Below are 19,427 nucleotides of genomic sequence, written 5' to 3' on the forward strand. Positions count from 1 at the left end.
CCAGTTATCCTGATTCCCAATCTACTTAAGTACAGTCTCCAATTCCATACCTGTTGCCTCATTAACATTTCTTACTTTTTTTTTTCCCAGATGTCCTGAGGGTATGGCATAAAAAATATCTGACATTGGAGTTCCTGTCATGGCACATTGAAAACAAATTCGGCTAGGAACGATGAGGTTGCCAGTTCGATCCCTGCCCTTGCTCAGTGGGTTAAGGATCCAGTGTTGCCGTGAGCTGTGGTATAGGTTGTAGACCGCAGCTTGGATCTGGTGTTGCTGTGGCTCTGGCATAGGCCAGCAGGGCAGCTATACCTCTGATTAGAACTCTAGCCTGGGAACCGCCATATGCCATGGGTACAGCTCTAAAAAACAAAACAAAACAAAACAAAACAATGTCTGACATTGAGCTCCTCATACACTTTAATCTCCCTTTAAAGAGAAATATATAATTAACATATTTGAGTTTGAGTTAATTTTCTAGTAGTGATGATAGATTTGTATTGAATAATATTCATCCTTTTTTCCTAGACTCTGAAACTGATAAACTTACAATATAATTACCGAAGTTTAGGGAGAAATTTCTTGCTCTTCATAGTTTTTTAACCCCCATTCTTACCATTACTAGCACTGTCCTATAAACATCCAGGTTAAGTAAGCCAGTAGCATCAAGAGAAAAAGTAGTATGTAATTACTTGGCCAGAAGTAGACTTACATTTGATTTAAGGACTTGTAGTAAAAAGGGCATTGATGCATAATAGAGAGGGAGCTTTGAAGTTAAACAAACCAGAGCTACAGCTTGGTTCCACAACTAGCTACAACGTCTGGCACATGGGCACTCAATAAATTTGAGTTTTTTTCGCCTTTCTCACTCCCTCCTTTCCTCCCCACATTTTAAAAATCTCCATTGCCAATGAAGGAACTTAACAATACGTAAATGAGCTGGTTCAAGTGCAACTAAAATCAACAACTAACATATTTAACCACTCTTAGTCACCTACACAACAAAAATGAATGGGTGAAACTACTTGCTGGTTCCTACTAGAAAAGTTAATCTAGATATCATAAACAAATATGTACAGGCACTAACTTTTCCAGATATAGTTTCTAAAATCCAGAATAATATTAAAATAGTACATAATTATCCATAAATCACAATGCATTAACTCTTTACATTGTGTAGGAGAAATATCATGCTATAGAAAATACAAAGGCTTTGAGTTCTGGCTTGACTTCAAGTTACTTAACTTCTCTGCATCTCTTTCCTTACTATAAAACCTTGATAATGATACTGACCTTTAAAAGACTTTTGAAAGATTAAATTAGATTGCACATGATGTAAAGTATCCACACATTTCATTTTAGTGGTTACATAAATATTAGCCCCCCTCTCCTCTTTATCTGACTCATCACTTCTCAAAGGCCTTCCTTCAAAAACAGTTTCATGTCCTCCTTGCCGTAAAAATGTGGAATGATTGGATATGATGATGCAATCAACTAACTAGGTTGTACTATCTTTTAGATCAAACAGTAAAGAATTTAGGTCATGATAACTGGGCTTACAACTATTTTAAATTTGAAAACAGAATCAAAACTTCCAGTTTACTTTGATCTCAAAGGCTTTTTCCCTAATACAAATGCACAAACTGGTAAAGTTTAGGAATCATTTATCTACATCCTTGGAAACAAGCTACACTAAGTAGAAATAAGATCAGACAACTTGCACTTGAGTGATTCCCTCAGTAGTCTGCTCTGGTTGGAGAGTAAGTAGTTGTCTTTTTCCCCTATCATGTTTACTTCCCATTCAAAAGATCTATGAGTAGCCAAGGTAATAATTTCCTCTCCTGAACTATTATTATGGAGCTAAAGAACATGTATAGCATCTTCTCAATTTCTTTTACTCATCTTAAACCTGGTTATTTTTTTAAAGCTGATTTGGTCTAAACAGAGGAAGCAACAATACAATGCTTCCTTCAGGTATTTAATTTTTATATGTGAAAATTAACTTCTCATTTTACTTTCCATTTACTCTCTCAACAAATATTTAACGTCACCTTCAATATGTCAAGGCTTGAAGTACAAATGTTTCTAGATCATTTATAAATTTTGTGAGATTGGTTTCCAAGGACAGGTATAGTTAAAGAGACTCAAAACTTACCCGAGATTGGTTTCCAAGGACAGGTATAGTTAAAGAGACTCAAAACTTACCCCACAAGAAAAGCAAGCAAATGAGCCAAAAGCAAAAATACAAAATATTATTTAAAAAAAAAAGCAAACTCCAAATTACACATAGACTCAAAGTCTCAAACTGTTTTTTTTTTTCAGATGGCAAGTTAAATATACATTATACGTTTCATAGCTTTTCTCCTGAAAAACAGAAACAGCTTCTCTTGTGGTTACTTCAAAATGTTGATAATCAACTATATCTGTTGGCAGAACCAAGAGCACTATCCACCTCTTTCACCTTTTAATCTCCCCTCCATAATGTTCCAAAGACTGTGCCATTAACTCTCTTAATATGTTAACTCTCTTTATTCTCTCACAAAAGTCACACACAGGGTAAGATTTGGCATAGAAGACCATCCTAAACCACTAGTAGCTACTAATGGTTGCTAAGGAAATGAAGAGGAAGTGGTAAGAGTAGACAAGAGTGGGAATTAATCTTACATGTATTGGCCCAGACATGAAAAGTATTTCAGGTCTTGAGGTTAGAGGTTTTTTCCCCCTTGAGAGTCACAAAAACATTAATACCACAACAGAGATTTCATTTGCTGCCATTTGTGAGAAATGAATGAATTTGATTTGTTTGAAATCAACTTATTTGCCTATATAGATAGTCTTCAAAACTCTAACACACCAATGATCATATATAAATTAATACAGACCAGAACTGTAGCTACCACTTTGGTGAAAAACAGGAAAATAATTATTCCCAAAATTAATTTTTTCAAATTCTTTTCAACTACACCAGTTTTATGTTACATTTCTTTCCCTATTGTGAATTTTGAGGGCTGTCATTCATACATCTATGCTTCATTCTAATCAACATAAACTAAAAAAAGGAAAGGAAAAAGAAAAAGAAAAATTGTCCAAGAAATTTAAACGAAAAAAAAAAAATGTTGAAAATCACACTCCACTGTGTTTTTAAAAGTTGCAAGCAATAGTTCAGTTTCTTCTTTCCTCCCCCATTCTGTACACACTCATCATCCCCCCCCACCCCCGCCCCACTTCACCCAGACAGAGGCTAACAGTCTGAGCTGCCCTGGTTGAGTTGATCCTAAAGTTAACATTCAGCAGCCCATTTCCAGACAGCAGCGCTAAATCTATTTGGATAAAACGCGTGTGACCCAGACAGTTGGCATTTGGCCCAAACGCGTTGCACCGGCAGCTCAAATAAAAACAAGAGTAAGAAACTCACTCTTGTTCCCTCTCAGTGCGCTTTCTCACTCTCTCACTCTCTTTGCCTCCAGTACAAGTAAAGAAATTACCAAAGACAGGAATTGTAGTACACACGTTATCAGAAGACAGGTTTCCAATAACCCCTCCAGCAGCACAACCTTCCCCTCAGTCTCTGAATTTTGATCACATATAGCATATATACAGACATATCCTAATGTTCAAGGCTCCAAAGGGTTATGAGTCTAGCAAGTCCCAAGTGGCCAAGAGTAAATCAAAAACACACGTTTCCATCTCTTTGATTAGCCTATTAAGAGCTTAACATATCCTAGAGCATCAGGACTATAGCTAGTACATTAATTCTGCCCTCTGAGCCAAGGCATAAAATATGCACTTGTCTGACTACTTAAGAGACTGACTTTAAACTATAAAATGCAGGTTTTTCTTTAAGAAAACTAGAAATCAGTTAGAAAGATAACACCATTACTACTTTCCCGATTACTATCTGGTGACTAAAGACCACAAAAAATCATAAGTCATATTTCACAAAACATGTCTATATTCGTATAATAAACGTATATATTTTTGCATCATAAAATATTTGCAAGACCCACAATTCTCCAACCCCCGACTAGTCTGGAGTTAAAAGATTTCTATCTGTAAAATGAGTTCAGTCAAGCTCACTCATTGCCATTTAAAAAAAAAGAAAAAAAAAAAAAAAAAAAAAAAAACACCACACACAGAAAAAAAAGTTTTCTACGCGTTATTCGGAAGACAAGCAAAGCACAAGTTTTAATTTAAAAAAAAAAAAAGGTTTCATTGAATATTGTGAAGTCTTCCTTACCGTTTTCATCTTCAAATTCTGATAAAAAGTAAGTTTCAAACAATAGAGATTGCACTGGACGACTCACGTACTCCCTCTCCTCTCTTAACTTTTTTTTCTGCCCCCCTTTGCAAAGCCACAGCAGTCAGTTAGTTATTCTGCAGCCAGAATAAAACCCTATAGTCTGGCTAACCCGGGCTTTAGAGAACGGACTTTCCGACTTGGCAGAAAAAGAGATGCCTTCAATACATCCAGGCTATCATCCTGAGATGCTGTCTTTACAAACCCACTTTCTCTCCCGCAACTCCCCCCCTCCAAAAAAAAAAAAAAAAAAAAAAAAAGGAAAGAAAAAAAAGAAAGGAAGGAAGGGAAAAAAAGACTTATTGGGGGTGGAAGTGGTGCCCTCTTCCTGGACAGCTTAGTGCCTTTGCTATGCAAATAACATGTGAAGAGCATCAAAAGGTATCAGGAGAAAAGAAGACAAGAGGAGCAGGAAGGGCAGCAAAGTTTTGTTGAAGTAGCCCTAGATCTCACTACCGGCCCCCAGCCAACTTGAATTGCAGCAGGAGAAAATTTTGGCAGCTTTTCCTCGGAGGCAGAGCACACTGACGTCAGTCTGCAGATGTGCCGGGCTGCGTCGGGTGCGCATGTGTCCTGGGCCGTCACGTGGAGGGGGAGGGGAGGTAGAGGTACAATCAGGGTAACCAACTACCAGCCATTCAGAAGGGCTTAGACAATGTCAACTTTTCCACCCTGTGAATGAGAGAAATTCTGGCCCTTCTAACCTCAGTGCCCTTACCCACTCCTCCAGTTTTCCTCCTCCTCCTCTAACCTCTTTAGAAAGTCTAGCCTGGTTTGTGATTAGTTGTTTCTTGGGAAGGAGGAGGAAGGATGAATGGCTTTAGAACTAATGTCACTACTGAGATCTCCGGTGCCCCTCTCCGTGTATTTTTTTTAAAGTCCACACAACAATAATGTTAAAAGTTGCACATAAACACTGTCTTTGAGGAAACTATAGCAAACTTCAATGGAAGATTCAAGTCTCGGTAGCTACACATGCAAAAAATGCCTGTGTTTGGGGGGGGGGTTGTTTTTTGTTTTTTTAATATACCTCAATGAGTAATATTGCCAGCAAAAGGGAGAGTAGACTAAAATAAACTGAGACCAGCACATTTTCCATCTGATTACTGACTTAAGGTTATGTGGGGCTTTAAAAAAAAAGGGGGGGGGGGGAGTGGGGGAGGAGAGGGAGCCGGGGAAGAGAGAAAAGCTTGCATTATTTCCAGATGAGAATGAGACTGGATGGTGTTTTAAAGTGCAACCGGGGGAAGCTACAAGTGGAGTGTATTTTTTTAAGACAGTACATTGAATGAAACCTCAATGACTGCCCAAACGAAAATAAATCCGAAGGCAGACCCCCAAAGGGGGAGAGGAGCAGGAACCCTGCTGCGATCTCAAGATAAACAAACAAAACCTCAAAACTGGTTCTTCAAGCTTCCCAGTCCAACCCCCTCCCCCTCAACTACTTACACACCAGCTGCCAGTCCATACTTTAAGGATAAAACACGGCTACAACGTAGCACTTTCACTTTCATTTGCTGTGAGAAAGCCACTGGAATTAAACTGTGGGGGAAATGCCCAAATCTGTTTTCCATGTCCTAAGCAAGCAAACAAAGTCTGGCACACAAATCGGAAACAGGAAAAAATGTGAAAATAGCTCAGGACAAATGTCGCCTTTCAGCGGTGTAATCTGCTGCATCATTTATCTATCTCTATGGTTGAGAGTAGGGTAGGGAGAGGTTTAAGAGTTTCCGAAGGGGGGCGGCCGGGAGGGGGGAGGGGGGACGGGAATTGACGCCTTGAAATTCCAGTTCACAGTTAAGGCCAAGTCAATTTCCGATGGCCAGAACCAGAAAGGGGAATTGGACGGGAGGGAAGGGGATGGGGAGGGGAGCCTTTCTGAGTATCAGCTCTTAAGTTTCATCCTTCTGTTAACGTTATTGCTCATTTGACATTTTTTTTCCCTTCCTACACCGGAGGTAGTAGGTGTAATTCTTCTGGTGAATACATGAATAGTTGGCTAAAAGAAGGCAAGAATCAGACTTAGAACATCCAAGAATACAGTTATTTCCATTCTTCTTTAAAGGCTGTCCACAGTCAATAGTCCTCATCTTGACCTATATTAGTAAGTAGTACATGGCTTAAAGCCATTTAAAACATAGAAATATGTCCTGTGGTTGGAACTGACAGTTTTAAATAAAAATGATTCATATGAAGATATATAGATGTATATATTTGCATTAAATACCCAAAATGGCTAAGAGTGGGTACAGAGCTGGTTTTGCATCAAACCACACTTTAAATAGCTATTAAACATTATCTGTAATTTTTCAAAAACTGGTAGTAGATAAACACAGCCAGCAGAAAAAACTAAAGTTAAGGTGTGAGTAGTAATCATCTATATAAGCTAACTGAAAAGATTTTATTCTCAACTAAGCTAAACTGCCTTAAGAAGTATCAGCATTGTAAAGGAAAGGAACTAATTCAATGAGAAGTGGACTTTGGTTAATTACATATTCAAAGAGTGCCATCCTGTGTCTAAACAGAGTAATGAAAAATTTCTAAAAGATTCTTTTTCTCCCAATGACCAAGTTAAGAAAATATGAATATGGGGGGAAATTATTAGCAATGAAAAATGAGAAATTGTCAATTTAAATTTGTGTGTGTGTACATTTTAATTGCATTACAGAAAATTCAAAACACATTCAAAAGGAGAAAAACAGTACAATGAACCCAATGTATCCATCATCTAGTTTCAACGGGTGTCAAAACATGACTAATGTTTCCCCATTACTTGTTCTCCCGCACTGGATTACCTTGAAGTCAACCCCAGAAAACATTTCATTGCATCCATTAAATATTTATCTTGAAGTTCCCGTCATGGCTCAGCGGAAAGGAATCCAACTAGGAACCGTGAGCTTGTGGGTTCCGTCCCTGGCCTCGCTCAGTGGGTTAAGGATCCGGCGTTGCAGTGAGCTGTGGTGTAGGTCGCAGACACAGCTCAGATTTGGCATTGCTGTGGCTCTGGCGTAGGCCTGTGGCTATAGCTCTGATTACACCCCTAGCCTGGGAATCTCCATATGCTGCAGGTGCAGTCCTAAAAAGACATAAATAAATAAATAAATAAATATTTATCTGTATTTCTAAAGTATAAGGACTTAAAAAAAAAACACTATTATACCACTATTACTCTTAAAACAGTAATAATTCTTTAATTTCACAAAATACAAGATTTCCTCGATTTCAAATAAAGTCTTAAAAAGAACTATTTTTATTGGAATCGGGATCAATACATTAAGTTGTTCTATCTCTAACGTCTTTTTTAAAAACTTCTTACTAAAGTAGAATACTCATAAAGAGGAGTATATATATATATAACTTCAAGAAAACTATTCAATCTAATGAATTTTCACAGAGGACATGCCCATATAACCATGTAACTCTGATAATCTATTGGTTCCTCATTTCTTGGCAATATAAATGCTATATTAATATATTAATATCTTGCTTTTTTTTTTTTTTTTGCTTTTTAGGGCTACAGCTGAGGCATATTTAAGTTCCCAGACTAGGATCCAATCTGAGCTGCAGCTACTGGACTACACCACAGCCACAGCAACGCAGGATCCAAGCCTCATCTGGGACCTATGCCACAGCTCACTGCAATGCCAGATCCTTAATCCTTTGAGCAAGGCCAGTGATCTAACATGAATACTCATGGACACTAGAGGGGTTGGTAATCCACTGAGCCATAATGGGAACCCCATATCTTGCCATCAGTACTACATACAACACTTCCATTACCATAGAAATGGTTTATTGCTTTACTGTGATACTCAAGTGTTATCATTATTATTATTTTTTTTAATGGCCAGGAGTTGAATCAAAGCTTTACCTGAGGCTTGCACCACAGCCACATCAACACCAGATATGAGCTGCATTTGTGAACTTTGCCACAGCTTATGGCCATGCTAGATACTCAACCCACTGAGACAGGCCAGAGGTAAAATCCCCATCCTCACAGAGACAACGTCAGGTCCTTAACCCACTGAGCCACAATGGGAACTCCCCAGGCATTATTTCTTAATTGATTTATATGAAACCAATTTAAATAAAACACTGAATGAATTTAAATTGTAAAAAAAAAATTATTTGGAGATGGGATTAAGATGGCAGAATAGAAGGGCTAGAGCTCAACTTCTCTCCTAAAAACAACAAAATTCACAACTAAAGGCTGAACAATCTTCACAGAAATGGACTGGAAACCTTAAAAAAGATATCCTACTCCAGAAGAAAAAGAGGAGGCCACATCAAGAGGTAGGAGGAGCGATTTCACAATATAAACAACCCCATACCTCCTGGGTGGGAAGCCTCACAGACTGAAAATTAACTGATTCACAGAGACTCACCTACAGGAGTGAGAGCTCTGAACCCACATCAAACTCTCATGTGTGGGGATCTGGCACAGGGAGAAAGAGCCCTGGAGCATCTGGCATTGAAGGCCAGTAGGGCATGTGCGCAGGAGCTCCACGGGACTGGGGGAAACAGAGACCCCATTCTTAAAAGGCGCACACCGACTTTCACATGCACTGGGCCCCAGGGCAAAGCACAGTCTCCATAGGAATCTGGGTCAAACCTGACTACAGTTCTTGGAGGATATCCTGGGAAAACAGGGGTAAATGTGGCTTGTTGTGAGAGAAGGACATTGAAAGCAAAGCTCTCGGGAATATTCAGCAGCATGCCTTTTTCTGGAGATGGCCATTTTGGGAAAATCTAGCCCCACCATTCAGTCAGCTGCTGAGAAGCCCCAGGGCAAACAACAATCCAGGTGGGATCAAAGCCCCACACCTCAGTAAACAGGCTACCTAAAGACCCCTCAGGCACACAGCTGCCTCTAATCCCATCCAGAGACTAAGCCCCACCCACCATAGGGATTAGAATCAGCTCCACCTACCAGTGGGTAGGCATCACCCCTCCCATCAGGAAGCCTACAGCAAGCCTGACTTCAGCCACAAGGAGGGCAGACACCAGAGGTAAAAGAGGCTACAACTCTAGTACCTGTAGAGGTCACCACACCAAAAACCTATAAAAATGAAAAGACAGAGAACTATAACTCAGATGAGGGAGAAAGGAAAAACCCCAAAAAATCAGCTAAGTGAGGAGGAGATTAGCAGCCTCCAGGAAAAAGACTTTAGATTGTTGATGCTGAAGATGATGCAAGACATTGGAAATAAGCTGGAGGCAAAGATGGATAACGTACAGGAAACACTGAGCAAAGAAATACAAGATATAAAACTTAAACAAGAAGAGATGCACAATACAATAAATGAAATAAAAAATTCACTACAGGCAGCTAACAGCAGAATACAGGAGGCAGAAGAATGAATAAGCGAGGTGGAGTACAGACTGGTGGATGCAGAACAGAAAAGAGAAAAAAGATTGAAAACAAATGAAGAGAGTCCCAGAGAACTCTGGGACAACGTTAAACACACCAACATCCGTATTATAGGGGTGCCAGAAGGAGAAGAGGTAGAGAAGGGGACAGAAAAAATATTCCAAGAGATAATAGCCAAAAACTTCCCCAAAATGAGAAAGGAACCACTCACTCAAATCCAGGAAGCACAACGAGTACCATATAAAATAAACCCAAGGAGGAACACCCCAAGACACATAATAATCAAAATTATGTCTCCAAAATTAAAGACAAACAGAAAATCTTGAAAGCAGCTAGGGAAAAGAAACAAGTAACATACAGGGGAATCCCGATAAGGTTATAGGCAGATTTTTCAGCATAAACTCTGCAGGCCAGAAGGGAGTGGCATGATATACTTAATGTGATGAAAGGAAAAAACCTCCAATCAAGATTACTTTACCCAGCAAAGCTCTCCTTCGGATTTGAAGGAGAAAGCAAAACCTTCACAGATAAGCAAAAACTGAGAGAATTCGGCAACACTAAAACAGCCTTACAACAAATACTAAAGGAACTTCTCTCGGCAGAAAAGAACAAGAGAAGAAGGAAAGAAAAAAGAGCAACAAAAACAAATCCAAAGCAATTAATGAGATGGCAATAAGAACATACATATCAATAATTACCTTAAATGTCAACGGACTAATCGCCCCAACCAAAAGACACAGACCGGCTGAATGGATACAAAAACAAGACCCATATATATGCTGTCTTCAAGAGACCCACTTCACTTCTAGGGACACATACAAATTGAAAGTGAGAGGATGGAAGAAAATATTTCATGCAAACAGGGACCAACAGAAAGCTGGAGTAGTAATACTGATATCAGACAAAAGAAAAGGCTTTAAAATGAATATTTTAAGGGACAAAGAAGGTCATTACATAATGATCAAAAGATCAATCCAAGAAGAAGATAAAACAATTTTAAATATCTATGCACCAAACATAGGTTCACCACAATATATAAGGCAACTGCTTACAACCTTAAAAGGACAAATTAACAATAACACAATCATAGTGGGGGACTTTAACACCCCACTTACAGCAAAGGACAGATCAACCAGACAGAAAATCAATAAGGCAACACAGGCCCTGAATTATGCATTAAACCAGATGGACTTAATAGATATTTATAGGACATTCCATCCAAAAGCAACAGAATACACACACCTCTCAAGTGCACATGGAATATTCTCTAAGATTGATCACATCCTGGGCTACAAATCCAACCTCGGTAACTTTAAAAAAATTGAAATCATAGCAAGCATCTTTTCCGACCACAATGCTATACGACTAGAAATCAACAAGAAAAAATCGGCAAAAAATGCAAACACATAGAGACTCAACAACATGCTACTAAACAACCAATGGATCACTGAAGAAATCAAAGAGGAAATTAAAAAATACCTAGAAGCAAATGACAACGAAGAGACAACACTCCAAAACCTATGGGATGCAGCAAAAGCCATTCTAAGAGGAAAGTTTACAGCAATACAAGCCCACCTCAGGAAATAAGAAAAAGCCCAAATAAACAAGCTAACTTTACATCTACAGCAGCTCGAGAGAGAACAGACAAGACCTAAAGTTAGTAGAAGGAAAGAAATCATAAAGGTCAGAGCAGAAATCAATGAAACAGAAATGAAGAAAACCATAAAAAAAAACCAATGAAACAAAAAGCTGGTTGTTCGAAAAGATCAACAAAACTGATAAACCCTTAACCAGACTTATCAAGAAAAAAACAGAGAGGACTCAAATCAATAAAATTAGAAATGAAAAACGAGAAGTAACAATGGACATCACAGAAATACAAAGGATCGTAAGAGACTACTATATCCAACTATTCACCAATAAAACAGAAAACCTAGAAGAAATGAACAAAATCTTAGAAAAGTACAATCTTCCAAGACTAAACCAAGATGAAATAGAAAAGATGAACCAATCAATCACAAGTAAAATTGAAAGTGTGATTAAAAAACATGCAACAAACAAAAGTCCAGGACCAGAGGGCTTCACAGGCGAATTTCTATCAAACATTTAGAGAAAAACTAACACCTATCCTTTTGAAACTATTTCAAAAAAAAAAATGCAGAGGAAGGGATACTCCCAAACTCATTCTATGAGGCCACCATCACGCTGATACCAAAACCAGACAAAGATACCACAAACAAAGGAAACTACAGGCCAATTTCACTGATGAACATCGATGCAAAAATCCTCAACAAAATCCTAGCAAACCGCATCCAACAATACATTCAAAGGATTGTACATCATGATCAAGTGGGATTTATCCCAGGGATGCAAGCGTTCTTCAATATCCTCAGATCTATCAGTGTGATACACCACATTAACAAACTGAAGAATAAAAACCATATGATCCTCTCAAGAGACACAGAAAAAAGCCTTTGACAAAACCCAACACCCATTTCTGATAAAAACCCTTCAGAAAGTGGACATAGAGGGAACCTACCTCAACATGATAAAGGCCATATGTGACAAACCCACAGCGAACAGCATTCTCAATGGGGAAAAGCTCAAAGAATTCCCACTGAGATCAGGAACAAGACAAGGATGTCCACTCTCGCCACTACTATTCAACATACTTTTTTTGCAAGTCCTAGCCACAGCAAGCAGAGAAGTAAAAGAGATAAAAGGAATCCAGATTGGAAAGGAAGAAGTAAAACTATCACTATTTGCAGATGACATGATGCTATACCTAGAGAATCCTAAAGACTCTACCAGAAAACTGTTAGAGCTCATCCATGAATTTGGCAAAGTCACAGGATACAAAATAAATACACAGAAATCAACTGCATTTCTTTATACTAACAATGAAAGATCAGAAAGAGAAATCAGGGAAGCAATCCCATTTACCATCACATCCAAAAGAATAAAATACCTAGGAGTAAACCTATCTAAAGAGACAAAAGACCTGTACTCTGAAAACTATAAGACACTGATGAAAGAAATCAAAACGACACAAATAGATGGAAAAACATACCATGCTCGTGGATTGGAAGAGTTAATATTATCAAAATGACTATACTACCCAAGGCAATCTACAGATTCAATGCAATTCTTATCAAATTACCAAGGACATTTTTCACAGAACTCAAACAAAATATCTTAGAATTTGTTTGGAAGCACAAAAGACCCAGAATAGCCAAAGACATCCTGAAAAAGAAAAATGGAGCTGGAGGAAACAAGCTCCCTGACTTCAGACTATACTACAAAGCAACAGTCATCAAAACCATATGGTACTGGCACAAAGACAGAAATACAGACCAGTGGAACAGGATAGAAAGCCCAGAATTAAACCCACACACCTACAGCCAACTCATCTATGACAAAGGAGGCAAGAATATATAATGGAGAAAGGACAGCCTGTTCAACACGTGGTGCTGGGAAAACTGGACAGCCACATGCAAAAGAATGAAATTAGAACACTCCCTAACACCATACTCAAAAATAAACTGCAAATGGATTAAAGACCTAGATATAAGACCAGACACTATCAAACTCTTGGAGGAAAACATAGGCCAAACATTCTCTGACATAAATGACAGCAACATCTTCTCAGATCTGCCTCTTAGAAAATAACGGTAAAAACAAAAATAAACAAATGGGACCTAATCACACTTAAAAGTTTCTGCACAGCAAAGGAAACCCTAAACAAAACGAAAAGACAACCCAGAGAATGGGAGAAAATCTTTGCAAGTGAATCAACTGACAAGGGATTAATCTCCAAAATTTATAAACACCTTCTGCAGCTCCATACCAAAAAAACAAACAACCCCATCAAAAAATGGGCAGAAGATCTAAACAGACAGTTCTCCAAAGAAGACATACAGATGGCCGAAAAACACATGAAAAGATGTTCAACATCACTTATTCTTAGAGAAATGCAAATCAAAACCACTATGAGGTACCACCTTACACCAGCCAGAATGGCCATCATCAAAAAGTCTCCAAACAGTAAGAGCTGGAGCAGGTGTGGAGAAAAAGGAACACAAGTACACTGTTGGTGGGATTGTAAATTGGTGCAGCCACTGTGGGAAACAGTTGGAGATTCCTCAGAAAACTAAACATAGAACAACCATTTGACCCAGCAATCCCACTCCTGGGCATCTATCCAGAGAAAACTACGTCTTGCAAAGACACTTGTACTCCGATGTTCTCTGCAGCACTATTTGCAATAGCCAAGACATGGAAACAACCTAAATGTCCATCAACAGAGGAGTGGATCAAGAAGATGTGGTACATAATACACAAGAGAATATTACTCAGCCATTAAAATGAACGAAATTCCAGCATTTTCAGCAACATGGATGGACCTAGAAATTATCACACTAAGTGAAGTTAGCCATACAATGAGACACCAACATCAAATACTTTCACTGACATGTGGAATTTGAAAAAAGGACAGACTGAACTTCTTTGCAGAACAGATGCTGACTCACAGACATTGAAAAACTTACGGTCTCTGGAGGAAGACAGTTTGTTGGGTGGGGGGATATGCTTGGGTTATGGGATGGAAATCCTGTGAAATCAGATTGTTATGATCATTATATAACGACAGATGTGATAAATTCATTTGAGTAATAAAAAAAAATTATTTAAAATGTATGTGTGACTGAGTCACCTTGCTGTACAGTAGAAAATTGACAGAACACTGTAAACCAGCTATAATGGAAAAAATAAAAATATTATAAAGATAAGAAAACAATAATAAATAAAAATTGTATAGGAGTTCCCATTGTGGCGCAGCAGAAACAAACCCAACTAGGAACGTTGAGGTTGCGGGTTAAATCCTTGGCCTCGCTCAGTGAGTCAAGGATCAGGCGTTGCCGTGAGCTGTGGTTTAGGTTGCAGACATTGCTGTGGCTCTGGCATAGCCCAGCAACTGTAGCTCCGATTTGACCCCTAGCCTGGGAACCTCCATATGTTTCGAGTGTGGCCCTAGAAGACAAAAAGCCCAATAAATTAATTAATTCAATTTAATAAAATTTTTTTTTTTTTTGTCTTTTTGCTATTTCTTGGGCCGCTCGCGCGGCATATGCAGGTTCCCAGGCTAGGGGCCGAATTGGAGCTGTAGCCACCAGCCTACGCCAGAGCCACCGCAACTCGGGATCCGAGCCGCGTCTGCAACCTACACCACAGCTCACGGCAACGCCAGATTGTTAACCCACTGAGCAAGGGCAGGGACCGAACCCGCAACCTCATGGTTCCTAGTCGGATTCGTTAACCACTGCGCTACGACGGGAACTCCCAATTTAATAAAATTTTTATAATTACCAAACCTCTAGTTTTTTCCACTCCAGCTTTCCCTTTCTTCCTCTGTTTAATTAAGAAACGAGGATTATGGGCAAAGTAGAAATGACAGCAAACTCCATACTTAGATCTTAAAAAAAAAAAGCTTTGCTTTCAGTCTTTAGAAGTCTAATTAAACCTAAATAAAAGTACCCTTGCAGTAAATTAAAGGTGGAATAAATAGAAATTTGGGAGAGGAAGCAATCTCTGTGTAGGTATGCTTGCATCCATGTGTCTATGCACTTCGGAGATGAAAAACCAGAAGGCAGAAGAATTTGAAAGTTAAAGAATATGTGCTGGGGAACTTTTAGAAGGAAGAGTAAATTTCTATGCTATAATTTTTAACACATTAGCATTTAAATTTAATTTTTTTTGTCAAAAAAAACAAAGCATTTCTTAAAATTAGACTGCTTGTATTTTAAGAAAAAAAGTGAGATCAAGAATTCTGATTTGGGGGCATTCCTGTCGTGGCTCAACAGGTTAAGAACCAGATATAGTGTCCATGCAGATGCCAGTTCAACCCCTGTCCTTGCTCAATGGGTTAAGGATCCTGTGTTGCCTCAAACGGTGGCATAGGTTGCAGATGTGCCTGGGTTCCAGCATTGCTGTGGCAAAGGCCTGCAGCTATAGTGATGATTCCACCCCTAGTCCAGGAACTTCTATATGCCATGGGTATGGCAATAAAAAGAAAAAAAAAAAAAAAAGAGTTCTGATTTTATGCTTGTTTGAAATGATTAAATTGGAACAGGTGACTGACTGTCTCTAAAAATGATGAATTATGAATTCTACCTCCCAGACATTAAAACCACTAAAACCAAATTCAACACATAAAATAAAATCTAACACATTTTCAACACAAAACATGTTATTATTTCAATGAGACTGAATGGAATTTGATACAGTGAAAATAAATATTTTCTAATCTTTTGAAGGACTATTATAGGATTTCTTAATGTGTGAAGGCTCAAGGCACACAGAAAAATATTGATAAGTTTAAATTTATTAAATGAAAATTTTAAAAATATTAAAAAGTGAAAATACAAGCCAGAAAGTGGGAGAATAATTTACAACACATAGAAATATCTAGAATATTGAAATAACTCTCAAAATTCTATAAGAGACTAGCCAAAAAATTAAAAACAGGAAAATGGCATAAACCGGAAAGTCACAGGAGAAAAGCTAATAACCAATAAATGAGTAATGAAATGTATAATCTTAATCATAATCATGGAAATGTAAATGGTTTTTCTTTTATTAGAGTGGCAACAAGGTTAAAAATTTAATAATATCAAGTGTTTGAGAGGAGGGGACAAACGGGAAATCTAATATACTGCTGATAGAAGTATAAATGGAAACAACCTAAATGATTATTAATACGGAAAAAATAAGCTGTAATCTTTTCCTACAAAGAAGTATTACATGGAAGTTAAATGATGGAGTGAATCAATGCATGTTAACAGGGATAAATTGGAATTAAGTCGAAATGCTGCAATAGGATACATTGTGATTCAAACTGGGAAAGGATGTATATAATAGATACTGGCATAGGATGTGAATATATGATAATTTATATAGTTTTAATTATAAATATTTTTAACAATAAATATATATCTCAAACTTACCAGAGTATTCAGAGGAAGAATATATAGAATCTTAGTAGATCATAGTTACCTAGGGGAGAAAGAATAGGATGGAATTAAGGAGGAGCACAAACTGAGCATCAACTAAACCTGTAAAATTTTGCTTGAAAAACAAAACAACCTCACTTATCATAAAATGTTAACACCTATTAATACAGAGTATCAAGTACACATGAGTATCTATTATTTTAATGTCTGTATAGTTAAAATGATTTATAATTTTATAAAATAGAAAGATTATTGTGATTTGTTATTACAATTTATCTGGCAATTTCAACAAGATTCAGATTTACACGTAGCAATATGATATTACATTAATGGGTGAGCAAAGCTCATGAAAATTCATGACCTAGATTTTATTTTATAATTTCAGTCTTTCTAAACCAAATTTTTAACCTAGATAGTAGCAAAAACTACTTTCATTTGAACCTCTCTTTCCTTATTTACTTTCTTATTAAAAGTACAAGATCAGGAGTTTCTTGCTGTGGTTCAGTGGGTTAAGAATCTGACTGCAGTGGCTGAGGTCACTACAGAGGCAGAGACTTAAATCCCCAGTCCAGCATAGTGAGTTACAGCTCTGACTGGGATTCAATCCCTGGCCCAGAATTTATATACCAAAAAATTTGACAACCTAGAAGTAAGAGACAACTTTCTAGAGACATACAGCCCACCAAAACTGAATTAAGAAGAAATAGATCATTTGAACAGACTGATCACTAGAGATATAAATGAATATGTGATAAAAATACTCCCTACAAACAAAAGTCCAAGATTAGATGGGTTAACAGGTAAATTCTACCAAACACACAAAGAAGAACTTATACCTATCCTTCTTAAATTTTTCCAAAAGACTGAAGAAAAAGGAACACTTCCAAAGACATTCTATCAAGCCATGACCACACTAATATGAAAACCAGAGATACTACAAAAAGAGAAAATTATAGGACAATAACTGTGAAGAATACAGAGGCAAATTCCTCAACAAAATTTTAGCCAACCAAATCCAACAACACATAAAAAAGTTCATAGACCATAACCAAGTGGGATTCATTCCAAGTTCATAAGGATGGTTCAACACATGCAAGTCAATCATGGTCATACATCACATTAACAAAAGGAAAGTCAGAAACCACAGGATCATCTCAACAGATGCAGAAAAAGCATTTGACAAAATCCAATGTTGACTCATGATAAAAAAAAAAAACCCTCTTATCAAAGTTAGTATAGAGGGGAATATATCTTAACACAATAAAAGCTATTTATAACAAACCTACAGCTAATATAATACTCGAGAGAGAAAAGCTGAAAGCCTTCCTGCTAAAATCTGGGAGAAGGCAAGTATAGTGTCACCACTTCTACTCAACATAGTATTGGAAGTCCTATCCACAGCAATCAGACAAACAAAAGAAATAAAAGGTATCCAAATTGGAAGAGATAGGATTGTCACTATATGCAGATGACATGATACTACATACAGGAAACCCTATGGATTCCACATAAAAACTACTCAAACTGATCAAGGAATTCAGCAAAGTAGCAGGATATAGGATAAACATTCAGACATAAATTGCATTTCTGTATACTAACAATGAAATATTAGAAAAGAAATGTAAAAAAAATTTTTTAAATCACACCCCCCAAAATTAAATACCTAGTAATAAACTTGCTTAAGGAAGTGAAAGACATATGCTGAGAACTATAAAACATTAATTAAGGAAGTTAAAGAGGTTTCAAAGAAATGGAAAGTATCCCATGATCCTGGATTGGAAGAATCAATATCATTAAAATAGGCATACTACTCTATGAATACAAAGATTTAATCCAATCCCTATCAAATTACCCATGACGTTTTTCACTGCACTAGAACAAATAATACAAAAATTCATACGGAACCATAAAAGACCCAGAATTGCCAAAGCAATCCTGAGGGAAAAAACAAAACAAAACAAACAAACAAACAAACAAAAACAAGCAGGAGGCATAATTCTCCCAGATTTCAGACAATATCACAAAACTACAGAAATAAGACAGGGTGGTACTGGTACAAAAACAGAGGTAAGTATCAATGGAACAGAATAGAGAACCCTCAAATAAACCCATACACCTAAGGTCAATTAGTCTTCAACTTAAGAGGCAAGAATATGAAATGGCAAAAAGATAGTCTCTTCAGAAGGCTATGCTGAAAAAACTGGGCAGTTGCATATAAATCAGTGCAACTAGAACACACCCTCACATCATGCACAAAAATAAACTCAAAATTGCTCAAAGACTTAAACATAAGACATGGCACTAGAAGTGAACTCCTAGAAGTGAACAGGGGCAAAACATTCTCTGACATCAACTGTACAAATGTTTTATTAGGTCAGGCTCCCAAGGCAATAGAAATAAAAACAAAAATAATCCAACAGGACCTAATCAGACTTACAAGCTTTTGCACAGCAAAGGAAAACATAAAAAAAAAAAAAAAACCTGAAAAGACAACCTACAGAATGGTAAAAAATAATTGCAAATGATGTAACCCACAAGGGTTTAATCTCCAAAATATACAAATCACTCATACAACTCAACAGAAAAAAAAAAAAAAAAAAAAAAAAAAACAAGTGAAAAATGGGCAGAAGACATAAATAGACATTTCTCCAAAGAAGATATACAGATGGTCACCAGGCACATGAAAAAATGCTCAACATCACTAATTATTAGAGAAATGCAAATCAAAGCTACAAAGAGGTACCGCCTCAGA

General features: G+C 37.4%; 1 protein-coding gene across 4 annotated transcripts in view; it reads right to left on the reverse strand.

Moving 5' to 3' along the window:
• Positions 1-19,427, reverse strand: part of CENPK (centromere protein K) — a 71,893-nt gene that overhangs the window by 6,178 nt on the left and 46,288 nt on the right. The window contains exons 10-11 of one of the 4 annotated variants that reach the window (XM_021076786.1): positions 16,670-16,718; positions 14,219-14,277 (exon numbers count right to left, since the gene is read on the reverse strand). The exons of 1 other annotated variant lie outside the window; for it this stretch is intronic. In XM_021076786.1, coding sequence (XP_020932445.1) covers positions 16,701-16,718 — 18 coding nt within the window. In that variant the 3' untranslated portion in view covers positions 14,219-14,277; positions 16,670-16,700. Of the gene's footprint in view, positions 1-14,218; positions 14,278-16,667; positions 16,719-19,427 lie in introns of those variants that run through there. 2 more of the 4 variants (XR_002339607.1, XM_021076787.1) reach the window with 2 other exon arrangements.

This window comes from Sus scrofa, chromosome 16 (assembly GCF_000003025.6).
Source record: "Sus scrofa isolate TJ Tabasco breed Duroc chromosome 16, Sscrofa11.1, whole genome shotgun sequence".
Classification (NCBI taxonomy): domain Eukaryota; kingdom Metazoa; phylum Chordata; class Mammalia; order Artiodactyla; family Suidae; genus Sus; species Sus scrofa.